The sequence below is a fragment of the Carcharodon carcharias genome, chromosome 2, assembly GCF_017639515.1.
Source record: "Carcharodon carcharias isolate sCarCar2 chromosome 2, sCarCar2.pri, whole genome shotgun sequence".
NCBI lineage: Eukaryota > Metazoa > Chordata > Chondrichthyes > Lamniformes > Lamnidae > Carcharodon > Carcharodon carcharias.
The window spans coordinates 143,566,042-143,580,997 of NC_054468.1; the positions used below are offsets into that span (position 1 = coordinate 143,566,042).

The following is a 14,956-nucleotide window of genomic DNA, read 5'->3' on the forward strand; positions in this document are numbered from 1 at the left end:
TCCACCAGGGTAAGTCACTCTTTTCATCATTCTCACTGTAACCTCATGGCCCGGCATATCCCCCACTCTATCATTACCATCACGCCAGGGGATCAATGAAGAGTGCAGGAGGGCATTCCATGAGCAGCACCAGGCATTCCTAAAAATGAGGTGTCAACCTGGTGAAGCTATAACACAGGACTACTTGCATGCCAAACAGCATAAGCAGCAAGTGATTGATAGAGCTAAGCAATCCCGCAACCAACAGATCAGATCTAAGCTCTGCAGTCCTACCACATCCAGTCATGAATGGTGGTGGACAATTAAATAACTCACTGGAGGAGCAGGCTTGACAAATATCCCCATCCTCAATGATGCAGGAGCCCAGCACAGCAGTGCAAAACATAAGGCTGAAGCATTTGCAACAATCTTCAGCCAGAATGTCGAGTGGACGATCCATCTCGGCCTGCTCTGGAGGTCTCCAGTGTCGCAGTTGCCAGCCTTCAGCCAATTCGATTCACTCCACGTGATATCAAAACACGGCTGAGGGCACTGGATACTGCAATGCCTATGGGCCCTGACAATAGTCCGGCAATAGTACTGGAGACTTGTGCTCCAAAATTTGCCACACCCCTAGCCAAGCTGTTCCAGTACAGCTACAACACTAGCATCTACCCGGCTATGTGGAAAATTGCCCAGGTATGTCCTGTACACAAAAAAAAGCAGGACAAATCCAACCCGGCCAACTACTGCCCCATCAAACTGTAATGGAAGGGGTCATCAACAGTGTTATCAGGTGGTACTTGAGTCATAGAATCATAGAGTCATAGAGGTCTACAGCACAGAAAAAGGCCCTTCGGCCCATCGAGTCTGCACCAGTCAAACAAGTACCTAACTTCTTAAATGTTATGAGGGTTTCTGCTTCTACTACCCTTTCAGGCAATGAGTTCCAGATTCCCACCACCCTCTGGGTGAAAAAATATTTCCTCACATCCTCTCTAAACCTCCAGCCCTTTACCTTAAATCTATGCCCCCTGGTTATTGATCCCTCCACCAAGAGGAAAAGTTCCTTCCTGTCTACCCTATCTATGCCCCTCATAATTTTATATACCTCCTCAATCTCCTCTGCTCCAGGGAAAATAACCCCAGTCTATCCAATCTCTCCTCATAACTAAAATTCTCCAGCCCAGGCAACATCCTGGGAAATCTCCTCTGCACTCTGCACAGTGCAATCACATCCTTCCCATTATGCGGATTCCAGAACTGCACAAAATACTCTAGCTGTGACCTAACCAGCGTTTTATACAGTTCCAGCATAACCTCCCTGCTCTTACATTCTATGTCTCGTCTAATAAAGGCAAGTATCCCTTTTGCCTTCTGAACCATCTTACCTACCTGTCCCGCTACCTTAAGGGACTGGTGGACATGCACACCGAGGTCCCTCTGATCCTCGGTACTTCCCAAGGTCCTACCATTCATCATGTATTCCCTTGTCTTGTTTGTCCTGCCCAAGTGCATCACCTCACACTTATCCTGATTAAATTCCATTTGCAACTGATCAGCCCATTTGACCAGCCTGTCTATATCCTCCTGTAATCTAAGGCTATCCTCCTCATTATTTATCACCCCACCAATTTTCATGTAATCCACAAACTTACTGATCAACCAAAAGAACAAAGCAAAGTACAACACAGGAACAGGCCCTTCGACCCTACAAGCCTGCGCCGATCATATTGCCTGTCAAACTAAAACATTTTGCACTTCCAGGGTCCGTATCCTCTATTCCCATCCTATTCATGTATTTATCAAACTGCCTCTTAAACACCACTGCCATATCTGCTTCCACCACCTCCTCTGGCAGCAAATTCCAGACACTCACTACCCTCTGCGTAAAAAACTTGCCCCGCACATCTCCTCTAAAGTTTTCTCCGCTCACCTTAAATCTATGTCCCCTAGTAATTGACTCTTCCACCCCAGCAAAAAGCTTCTGACTATCTACTCTGTCCATGCCACTCATAATTTTGTAAACTTCTATCAAGTCGCCCCTCAATCTCTGTTGCTCTAGTGAGAACAATCCAAGTTTCTCCAACCTCTCCTCATAGCTTATAACCTCCAGATCAGGCAGCATCCTGGTAAACCTCCTCTGCACCCTCTCCAACACCTCCATAACCTTCTGGAAATGTGGCGACCAGAATTGCACGCAATATTCCAAGTGTGGCCTAACCAAGGCTGTATACAGCTGCAGCATGACTTCCCAGCTTTTATACGCAAAACCTCTGCCGATGAAGGCAAGCATATGTCTTCCTGACTACCTTATCCACCTGTGTTGCCACTTTCAGTGACCTGTGGACCTGTACACCCAGATCCCTCTGCCTGTCGATGCAATTAAGGGTTCTGCCATTTACTATATAATTCCTACCTGTATTAGACCTTCCAAAATGCATTGCCTCGTATTTGTCCGGATTAAACTCCATTTGCCATTTCTCCGCCCAAGTCTCCAACCAATTTATATCCCGTTGTATCTTTTGACAATCCTCTTCACTATCTGCAACTCCTCCAACCTTAGTGTCGTCTGCAAACTTACTAATTAGCTCAGTTACATTTTCCTCCAAATCATTTACGTATATTACAAACAGCAAAGGTCCCAGCACTGATCCCTGTGGAACACCCTAGTTACAGCTCTCCATTCAGAAAAGCACTCTTCCACTGCTACCCTCTGTCTTCTATGATCAAGCCAATTCTGTATCCATCTTGCCAGCTCGCCTCTGATCCCGTGCAACTTTACCTTCTGTACCAGTCTGCCATGAGGGACCTTGTCAAAGGCCTTACTGAAATCCATGTAGATAACATCCACTGCCCTTCCATCGTCAATTATCTTTGACACTTCCTCAAAAAACACGATCAAGTTAGTGAGACACGACCTCCCCTTTACAAAACCATGCTGCCTCTCACTAATACGCCCATTTGCTTCCAAATGGTAGTAAATCCTGTCTCCAATAATTTCCCTACCACTGACATAAGGCTCACTGGCTTGTAATTTCCTGGATTATTCCTGCTACCCTTCTTAAACTATGGAACAACATCGGCCATTCTCCAGTCCTCCAGGACCTCACCCGTAGCCAGGGAGCATACAAAGATTTCTGTCAAGGCCCCAGCAATCTCCTTCCTTGCCTCCCTCCTATGTTCAAGTCTAAATCGTTTATAATATACCACAAACAGCAAGGGACCAACACCAAGCCCTGTGGAACCCCACTGGACACAGGCATCCAGTCACAAAAACACCCCTCAACCATCACCCTCTACTTCCTGCCACTCAGCCAATTCTGGATCCAATTTGCCAAATTGCCTTGGATCCCATGGGCTCTTACCTTCATTATCAGTCTCCCATGCGTGACCTTATCAAAAGTCTTGCGGAAGTCCAAGTAGACTACGTCAAAAGCATTGACCTCATCTACATGCCTGGTCACCTCTTCGAAAAATTCAATCAAATTGGTCAGACATGACCTCCCCTGACTGTGCTTGATTAATCCCTGCCTCTCCAAGTGTAGATTAATTCTGTCCCTCAGAATTGCTTCCAATAGTTTACCCAGCACTGAGGTTAGACTAACTGGTCAGTAATTCCCTGGTTCCTCCCTCCTTGAATAACAGTACCACATTGGCTGTCCTCCAGTCCTCTGGCACGTCTCCTGTGGCCAGAGAGGTATTGAAAATAATTGCCAATGCCCCTGCTATCTCCTCCCTTGCCTCACTCAACAGCTGGGATACATTTCATCCGGACTTGGAGATTTATTTGCTTTTAAGCCTGCTAGGCTACTTAGATCCTCCTCCCTTTCTATGCTAATTTCTTTAATTATATCACAGTCAATCTGCCTGATTTTCATACACAGGTCATCCCTCTCACTTGTGAACACTGACACAAATTATTCATTTGGAACCCTACCTACTTCTTCCAGCTCCACACACAAATTACCACTATGATCCTTAATGGGCCCTACTCTTTCCCTAGTTATCCTCTTACTCTTAATGTACTTGCAAAATAAGTTTAGATTTTCCTTTATTTTACCTGCCAATATTTTTTCATGCCCCCTTTTTGCTCTCCTAAGTTCCTTTTTATGTTCCCCCCATACATTCTATATTCCTCGAAGGCTTCCGCTGTTTTGAGCCCTTGGTATCTGCCATAAGCCTTCCTTTTTCTCTTTATCCAATCCTGTATATCCCTCAACATCCAGGGTTCTCTGGATTTGTTCGTCCCACCCTTTGTCTTTACTGGAATATGTTGGCCCTGTTTTCTTCTTGAATGATGCGGATTTACCTAAAAATAGCTGCTCCCAGTCCACTCTGGCCAAATCATATCAGATATTATTAAAATCAGCCTTCCCCCAATTTAGAGCTCTGATTTCTGGCCTATTCTTGTCCTTTTCCATAACAACCTTGAATCCAACGGAGTTATAATCACTATCTAGAAAACGCTCCCCCACTGATATCTCTACCACTTGCCCGGTTTCATTCCCTAAAATTAAGTCCAGGACCTCCTATGTACTGGCTTAAGAAGCTCTCTTGGACGTATTTTAAGAATTCCGCTCCCTCTAAACCTATCACACTATGACTAATCCAGTTAATGTTGGGGAAGTTGAAATCCCTCACTATTACTACCCTATTATTTTTACACTTCTCTGAAATTTGCCTACATATCCACTCTTCTATTTCTCTCTGACTGTTTGGGGGCCTATAGTACACTCCCAGCAATGTGATTGCTCCTTTTTTGTTTTTCAGTTCTACTTATATGGCTTCATTTGAGGAGACTTCTAAGATGTCATCCCTCCTTACTACTGTAATTGATTCCTTGATCAATATTGAGATACCCCCTCCTCTTTTACCTCCTTCCCTGTCTCACCTGAAGACCCTATATCCTGGAATATTGAGCAGCCAATCCTGCCCCTCTTTCAGCCATGTCTCTGCGACAGCAATGATATCATACTTCCATGTGTTAATTTGCGCCCTCAACTCATCTGCCTTATTTATCAGACTCCTTACATTAAAATAAATACCATCTAACCTTGCCAAACTCCCTTGTGCTTTAACTAGCCTACAATTTCTTTGCCTTCTAGACTCACTTGCTCTCTCTTATAATTTTGGTGGTGCATCTCCCCCTGCTGAACCTCCTCTCAGGATCCCATCCCCCTGTCAAATTATTTTAAACCCTCCCCAACAGCACTTGCAAACCTCCCCGCAAGAATGTTGGTCCCATTCCGGTTCAGGTGCGACCCGTCCACCTTGTACAGGTCCCAACGCCTCCAGAAACAGTCCCAATCTAAAGCCCTCCTTCCTGCACCATCTCTCCAGCCACTCATTCCATCTGGATTAACCTGCTATTTCTATACTCACTAGTGCGTGGCACTGGAAGTAATCCAGAGATTACTATCTTTGAGGTCCTGTTTTTTAATCTGTTTCCTAGTTCCCTAAATTCTGTTTACAGGATCTCATCCCTCCTTCTACCTATGTTGTTGGTACCAATATGTACCACGATCTCTGTCTGTTTGCCCTGCCCCTTTAGAATGCCCTGCTCAGCCGTTCAGTGACATCTTTGATCCTGGCACCAGGGAGACAACATACCATCCTGAAGTCATGTCTACAGCCACAGAAACACCTGTCCGTTCCCCTTACAATCAAGTCTCCTACCACTATTGCTCTTCCCCTCTTTTTCCTCCCCCTCCTGTGCAGCTGAGCCACTCACAGTACCATGAGTGTGGCTACACTTCCCAGAGGAACCATCACTCTCACCATTTTCCAACACAGAAAAATGATTCTCGAGCGAGATGTACCCTGGGGATTTCCTGACTACCTGCCTGACACCTTTTTTCTGACTGATAGTCACCCAGTCCCTCTCTGTCTGCACTTCTGTAAGCTGTGGGGTGGCCACGTCTAAAAACGTGCTATCCACGAAACTCTCAGCCTCGCGGATGCACCTCAGTACCTCCAGCTTCCGCTCAAGCTATGAAACTCGGAGCTCAAGTAGCTGCAGCTTTTGGCACTTCCTGCACACATGGTCAGTCAGAGCATAGGGAGCATCTGGGACTTCCCATCTGTTGCAGGCAGTACATAACATGGGACTGAGCTGCCCTGCCATGCCTCTAGTTGAAAAAAAACCATATTCAGGCATGGGCTCACAAGTGGCAAGCAACATTCGTGCCACACAAGTGTCAGGCAATGACCATCTCCAACAAGAGAGAATCCAACCATCGCCCCTTGATGTTTAATGGCATACCAACACTAAATCCCCCACTATCAACATCCTTGGGGTTACCATTGACCAGAAACTGAACTGGACTAGCCATATAAATATTGTGGCTACAAGATCAGGTCAGAGGCTAGGAATCGTGCAACGAGTAACTCACCTCCTGACTCCCCAAAGCCTGTCCACCATCTACAAGGCACAAGTCAGGAGTGTGATGGAATACTCCCCACTTGCCTGGATGAAATGCAGCTCCCAAAACACTGAAGAAGCTGGACACCATCGAGGATAAAGCAGCCCACTTAATTTGCACCACATCCACAAACATTCATTCCCTCCACTACTGATGTACAGTTGCAACAGTGTGTGTACAAGATGCACTGCAGGAATTCACCAAGGCTCCTCTGACAGCACCTTCCAAACCCACAACCACTACCACCTAGAAAGACAAAGATAGCAGGTAGATGGGAACATCACCACCTGGAAGTTCCCCTCCAAGTCACTCACCATCCTGACTTAGAAATACATTGCCATTCTTTCACTATCGTTGGGTCAAAATCCTGGAACTCCCTTCCTAACAGCACTGTTGGTGCACCTACACCACATGGTCTGCAGTGGTTCGAGGAGGCAACTCACCACACCTTCTCAAAGGCAACTAGGGATGGGCAATAAATGCTGGCTCAGCCAGTGAAGAAGCTCACATCCCGTGAATGAATAAAAAAACATCATCTGCAAAACAAATCCTAGTACATAGGAGTCAGCATGGATTCAGAGGAGGAGGACCAATCTCTGATTTATTTGAGAAAGGAACAACTGAAGTGGACTTTGGAAAACTCTATATGCAACAGTGTAATTTGATTTACAAAAGACTTTGGACAAAGTTCCACATAAACTCAAACCTGTGTGTATTCAAGATAAATAATAGCAATGGACAAAATGGCTTAAGAGTAAGGAATGATGGGTGTTCATTAGCAGAGATGTGAGTGGGGGGGATGGGGACGAAAGTAGTATTGAGTGTGGCACCTTAGAGCTTGGTGGTGGGAGCAATGTCATCTCTAATTTACATGGCCTGAATTATGAAACTCATTGCAAAGTGGCCAAATCTATAGAAGGGACAGTGAAATAAGAAGAGACAGCTCAAAATAAATTGGAAAAAGATACGTGAGCAGAACAATATCAGATGAAATTTAACACACAGAACTGTATGGTGCTGTACATGAGGAAAAAGGTAAGATATGTCTTCCATAATTGGTGTTTTAATGGCTAAAACTGAAAGTATTGGTAAACTCAGCTTTAAAAATGTTCAACCAATCAACAAAGCCAATATAATGTTAAACCATATAGCCAAAACAATTGAATAAAAGTCATAGTGATCAAACTTTATAGTCAGTTGGTTACACCGCACCTTGACTATAGCAGCCAGCTCCAGGGGCCAAGGAACAAGGGAGGCATTTACATGTTGGAGTTGGGACGGAGAAGAGCCACGAGGCCAATCCCTTGTACAGGAGTTTGAGTTATGAGGAAACACTGGTGAAACATGGGTTTTACAGCTTTCAAATGAGGTGTATGAGTGAAGATATTATAGAAATATATGGGAGTATTACGGATATGGAAAAAGGACACCCAGAAGTGATTTTGAACTAAGTTGTGGAGTAGGACAAGAGGACACCAGTTCAATATAGATAAACGTCATTAAAAAGCAGATATCAGGAAATTCTTCATACAAAGAGTGATCAGTATGTGGAAAAACATGGAAGTATTTAAGCATCAATTTGATGCTACAATGGGAGGACATTAGGATCTTTCTAAATGGAAGAGTTAACGTGGGTCGGCCTCACCTATAATTATCATACGATCTTATGACCTAATGCCCTCATGAATTACTCCACTGACTCAGGTACATCCACCATGGAGGATTTAGATATTGTGCATGATATGAATTGCAAAGCATAAAAGAGCATACTTAGGTGGTCATGGAAGTGCAGGAATCTGCTGGCTAGAAGACCAGCTCATATCGTTCATCAACTGATGAGATGTTACATTTGGTCCTGATGGGAACTGCATTTAAAAAAGCTTCCATCTGAGCACTAACATTTTTATTGCCATTAGAAAATGTTGCAGGCAAACTGAAGAGTGTGACAGTGACTGCAGAAAGCCCATAACCTAAACCAGGGCAGTTGTGCATGACTGCTTAACATAAACGCAATCCACCTCGGAAGTGTATGACAATTTCTGGGTGTCAGTGAAAAAATTTCTATGAATAGTGGCATCATCTCTCATGAATCACTCTGCAGCTATGGAACTACGGGCTTCACTCTTCAAGAAGTTCACCTATTTGATCTGAAGAAACCGGGAGATTGGAAAGAAAGTGCCATTTTCCAAAACATCTTTGTCTTCAGTATTCCCCATTGGTCTATTCCTGACTGGAAATGCTGTTGTACTGCTCAGCTGGTACCGCGGCATAAGGTTAATTACTGCAAATGATCACCAAGAGGAAGCCAAAAATCACGAGGCACGTACTCTACTAACTTTTAGAAAATTACATTTAGTTGGACTTTATTTTAACTGCACCCAGGGAATTTTCTTCTGATGGTGGAAAGTAAGGTATTGGCATCAATAGTAATTGATTTTGTGCACAGGACAATGTTGATGATAAAGAGGATCATTGAACCTTGCATGTAGACAGGAGTGTCAATGCATTGGTCAGATGGGGCACATAGCTGAAGGACTCAACTATCAGAGCCTGAATATCACTCTTGCTATCTATGATGACGTTTCAACAGCAATATCTTCAGTCACATTTTCAAGGTTTTGCTCTCTCCATGGCTAAGGATAGGCATCCTTCTCCTCCTCTGTTCCATTATTAGCCAATAAGATTAACTCATAAATCCACTGTTCAAGTACACCTTTGGAGAAATTCCCTATAAAAATAGTCACTGAACCGGCGTGACCCTCATTGTCCATTTCATGTGTTTAAACTGAGCGCAAAAATATATTTCCCATGACAAAATCAGAGTATTTGCCCCATCACTCACTATACTCTCAGTATCGTGCATTTAAACATTGAACTAAAGCTCTTTACACAAAATGGATTAGAATCCAACAATACAAATCTTCACCTGATGCAATGGCTTCCACTCCACTGCTCTAAATCAGTATGGCTAGCCTGGCAGAATAGAACGTTTGCCTTGTTGCACATCAGCTAAGAATATTTCCATTTACATCAATCGCTGACTAACTAACCTGTGTCTTGAGATGGATGTGGATGTATTGCTGTTTGAATAGAGTTGCTGTTAATTGGCGGTGATGCAGATGAACTTTGCTGTGCCGAGGATTGCACTAATTGGACCAGTGGAATGCAAAATGATCCTTTGATGTTTGAAGAACTTTCATTAGCAGATGGACCAGGGAATTGAAAAGGAGGTGTATTGACCCCTGGGGGCAGGGCAGCAGTGATACCAGTCAATGGAGATGAGAATCCTACCGGCAATGTAAAACCTGCAGTAAAAACACAATAACAAAGAAAAAAATTAATTGCATTTATGATCTTCAGGATGCCCTTCACGACCTCAGGACATCCCAAGGTGTATCATAACCAATAAAATACTTTTGAAGTATTATAATGTGCTGAAACACAGAAGCCAAAGTGGACTTTTTTTACTGGAACCTTGAAGATTAGGTGGAGACCTGAACAGATTTTTTTCTGAAATGATAGGGTGTGGGTGAGTCGTGAAAGGTTGATTGAAGGGGGAAGTTAGAAGATTTTTCTCACATGGAGGCTCACTAGGACATGAAATGCTTCACCACAAGTGACTATTGAGGTAGAGATTCTAGCATCATTTATACAGGAATATTTGTAAAAAAAAAGGAATATGAAAGGGGATTAGGCTACAGTATTCAAGATGAAGACCTAGCACCAATGGGCTGAATGGCCTAAAAGCTGTAGTTACGATTATTCTATATGTTTTATGTCATTCCCAGTAAAGGCATGTCATACTTATAACTTTACTCATGGACTGAGTTTGTACGGGAGCTTCTGGAACTGTATTTTATTTGTTGCAAATGAACACTGATGAACTGTTAAGATGGCTGCAAGGGGCCTCGTGACCATTGCTTATTCAACAGAGTCTATCATGCTTCCGGAAAGGTCCAAATTGCATAACCATTCCTGGAATGGACATACCAAAATTAATGTTACTTATGCAACTCATGCCTGCCATTATTTGAAGCTCAATAGAATTTAAGGCAGAATCCCCCCAGATTTGCATTAAGTGCAGTAGCGGGTGGGGAAAGAAAAGTTTTACCCGCCGGCCGCAATGGTGGCTTTTCATGCTGTATCGTCCCAATCCCGCTTCATTAATCATGTATTCCCAAGAAACACGCTGTTTCGATGCCAGACAGGCTCTCATTCGCCCACCATGCCATCACCTCGCTGCTTCCTCATACTGGAAGCCATATTTAAAGTGCAGCTGCACACACACCTCTCAGTGCTTCCAGCCCATGACTGCTGCACAGAAGACATAGCCCTGAAAGGCAAGAAGACTGCAGCCCCCTAGTTTAGTGGCGCATCCTTCAAGTGCCTACTGGGTGCCATGGAAGCCTGCTGTGATGTCCTTTAACCCCACTCTGGGCGACGGCCAGCAAGCAAGGACACCAATCCAGCATGGGAGGCAGTGCCAACAGTGCTCAGCATCAATGCCCAGCAGAAAAGGACAGCCACCCAGTGCCACAAGAGGATGAATGTCTTCTCCAATCCACAAGGGTAGTCACCCTTCTCATCACTCTCAACTCACACTCACAAACCCATTACACATCCACAGGGATCTCACACCTCAAGGGACAACACCACTAACTCTCACACACATTCTCACATCACCATCAGGCTTATATCATCTTGAGTTTGCATCTTAAATCTGTCCAGGGCTCGGTTCACCACACAAACATTCCATGCAGCGCCATGTGTCCTCTCACACTCTCTTCATCTGTTTTCATGTAGAAGCTGGCTCACAGCAGCATGGAGAGTTGCCAGGCTATGGGTGGAGTGGCCCACATTACGCTCCTCGCTCACTTTGAGAAGCGTGCCATTGTGCTGACTGCTGAGGACATGGACCACGCCTGCAGCGACGGTGAGGTCGGTGGCAAACATCCACATGAGGATCCTGCACCACATCAGCCTTCTCTTATTGCAAATGTGAATGCTCTCTCTCCTGCTTTTGATTCTGCTGCCATGCACTAATTATCTGTACTTTGCCTCATAGGGAGCTCTGCCAAATGACTGACACTCGCAGCCAGCCAGTCTCTCAGCTCCATCCACTTCCTCGCCTCCAGCCAAGTGGACACCTCCTCCATTGAAGAACTAGAAATAAGTAACTTGCAGGACGCGTCACAGTGCTTACCCACACCCTACACCAGCACAGAGACACACGCCTCAGTGTAGGTCTAGAGCAGACTTGGGTTCACAATGTGATGGTCACCACATGGGCACGTGTCCCGCAGCAGGAGGAGGCAAGTTCAGCCGAGCTCCCCGGCACTCGGAGGACTGCTGGGGCAGTGGCACCTGTGACGTCTGAGTCAGATGACAAGCTTCTGGATTCGGCCTTCCAGCTCATCCTGGAGAGGCAGCAGAAGGCGGGAGAACATCAAGTTTGAAGCCATCAACAGAGTGGCACATGAGACGGAAGAGTGTGTCCACCTGCTCTCTGATAAAGTGGCGCCCACACATGCACATATGAAGGTCTCCATGGGAAGTTTGGCAGACGCCATGTAGACCCTGATCCAGCAGAACACAGAGATGTGCGCAGACCTGCATTCCATCACGGTAGCCACGGATGAGTTCCTGCAGTGGCAACGCAAGAGGCAAACCGGGAACCTCAACATCCCTCCAGTTGCCCCAGCAGTCTTCCGAGTGCCGGGGAGCTCGGCTGAACTTGCTTCCTCCTGCTGCGGGACACGTGCCCATGTGGTGACCATCAGATTGTGAATCCAAGTCTGCTCTAGAGGAGGAGGAGCAGCAACTGGACATCCCAGGATCATCCACTTAGGAATCTGAGAGGCTGTCCATGCCCTTCAAATCCCCTTTGCCTGTGACCTCCCTCAGCCTCATCCTCTGTCACCGCAGAGGGAGCAGCTAGCCTACAGCGGGACAGTCAAAGCAAGCCAGGGCCCCCAAGGTCTCAGCTCTCCAGAGGACCCACGCCAAAGTCATCAGAGGCAACCGGGACACCCATTGCACAAGCTGTCTCCACCCCTGTTGTGAATGTCAGGGCAGCACTAGAAGTGTAAGGCCTAGAAAAGTTAAGAAATTCCGATCACAGTTGGTTGCATGGGTGAACACATTTTGTCACTTTATGATCTGAAAATACATTCACTTTCACTGAATAATGTGTAATGGTGTCTTTCAGCTTCATTTACAGGCTTCACAAGTCATCCCCACACCGCCCCCCTCCACCCCACTGCCAGTAGCAGTTCAACTGTACGCAACCGGCCCACAAGTAATCCTGGAGGGAGAATGGTGTGTGTGGCAGGGCCTTTCAGAGCCTTGTGCAAGCATTCTCCCATGCACGTGGATCCTTCCCCCTTCATGCTCATCTCAATGTACTGAGCATTTTCAATGCTGCCTGCTGGGGTTCACTTTCACTTGTCCAGCTGAGTTGATCTGCATCTCCGCCCACCCTCTGATCAAACTCCCATGCAGCACCTATTCCCACCCGCCACGAGTCTTCTTTCACTTTCCAATTTGCAAGCAGGGTGTACTCAACATTCTTCTTCTTCATGTCCCCCCTCCTTTCCCCTCCCTTAGCGACCTATGTCCTTTCCCCCATTACTGCTGAACCTCCTGGCATCACCTTCCACCTCCCACCATCACCTAAAGCACAACCCTTTTCTTTCGGGACGTCCAGGTGAATATGCACATTCCCTACCTTCCTGAAAATCCCACCCTCACCCACATTAACCTCCCTAACCTCCTCCTTCCCATCCCCTGGGTCCCTGTCTACCTCTGAGACCCCACCAACCATCCTTACACCAATACCATCACACCTTCACCCTCCTACTCTACTGCCTCACTCTGCCCTCTGTCAATCTTACCATTCCCTCCTACCACATCCACCCTCATTTCACTCCCCAGGGTGTAGTCATCGAACTCCAGAGACCCCTCCCTTGCACGTTCATCTGGACATCTCCCCATCCGGACTCATTCCCCCCTTGGAACTCCTTCTCCCAGACTCTTCCCCCTGACCTCTTCCCTACCCCCCCCAACCTTACCCCTTCCACCTTCCTGCACCCTTAATTCTTCCTCCACCCTTCTCCACATTCCTGCTACTCCCCTGGACTCCTTCCTCTCTCCAAACTTCTTCCCTTCCACCTACCTCACCAGTTGCTGTATTCTCCTCGTTATCCCCTCCATCCCCTCCCAACCTTACCCTCCCGACATCTTTGTTCTCCCCCTCCCAACTTCACCTCCCCCGACCCGACACACCTTCCTCCTCCGGTCAAATCTAGACCTTCCTCTCCCATCTCCCAGGAATATCTTCCTCTCCCAAACACAGCTGGACCTTGCTCTCCACCTCCTCGACGATCATCTGTAACAGACCATGGCCAAGACACTAAAGTCCCAAAGCAGTCCCTCAACAGTGATATCCACCTTCCGTGAGTTGCTTTGCGGAGGAGCCATGTCCATGAGAATCTCCCCAGCATGCAACAGACGTTCCTCCAGGGTCCCATTGCTGTCAGGCTCCAGCATCTTCTGCTCCTCAGATATCCGTGATTTGAGCAAGGCCCTGATGGTAAGTCCCGAATTCTGCACATCACACTTGTCAAGACATGTTCTGCACTGGTGTGTTTTCTTGTCGATGTGGGCAATAAAGTTGATGTGGGGGTATGATTCTGGCGAGCTGAGGTTATAATGATATGCAGATATATTACAATGGCCGATGAGTCCTGATTCCAGGATTCTCAACCCCAATCCTGGGCTGTCTAATTTTTGGGCATGCCTTTAAATTGTTCCCTGAATGGCACAATTTTTTTCTGGGCAGGGCAGATAAAAAATGGAGTCAGGATCACTGCCCCCAGACACAGCTCGAAGGCAGCCACAGGAGCTGCTGAGTGGCGGCAAGAGCTATTTGCTTGGCCCTTTATTCTGAGACTTTGTCCCAGTTGTTTTGTTAAATATTATGCCCTCCAGCCCTCAACACTCATTCCCCCCCGACACTCACTCCCCATGTCAATCCATGCCCCCCACCCACTCCCAATGGTCCCTCATACCCTTCATGCCAACTCATAGGACTTCTATGCCCATTCAGTCAGCATATATTCCGTACAGAACCAATTAACCCTATTGTAACAATAGCATGTGTGGAAATGCTATAAGTTGAAATGCTGAAAGTACCAATAACAGAAACTATAAGTACTTGACACCTCGTTATCTTGTGTAAATATCGAGCTAGTGACAAAATGGATGACAGAAAATAGCTTGCAAAACTATCAATCAAGCAATGTTTCTCTTCTGTGCATCTGTTTTAACAAAGTAAAGCCTTTTTTTAAAAATAGGTGAAACTGCCAGCTCCAGTCCTGAACTGCCCAGAGCCTTGTAAGTGTGTAACCTCCACCTGCTATTGCAAGGTCACTGACATAAGAAGAGGCAGAGCCGGTGGCAGTGCCTCCCTAAGCTGGGGCTCACCCCAGCTATCAGTTGGGACCCACTGTAATATTGATGGAGATATGCTTGATCAAATGTTGAGCTTCCTT

General features: G+C 46.1%; 1 protein-coding gene across 1 annotated transcript in view; it reads right to left on the minus strand.

Moving 5' to 3' along the window:
* Positions 1-14,956, minus strand: part of si:ch211-140l13.3 (centromere protein J) — a 334,615-nt gene that overhangs the window by 276,394 nt on the left and 43,265 nt on the right. The window contains exon 3 of the mRNA XM_041206857.1: positions 9,455-9,709. Coding sequence (XP_041062791.1) covers positions 9,455-9,709 — 255 coding nt within the window. The remainder of the gene's footprint in view (positions 1-9,454; positions 9,710-14,956) is intronic.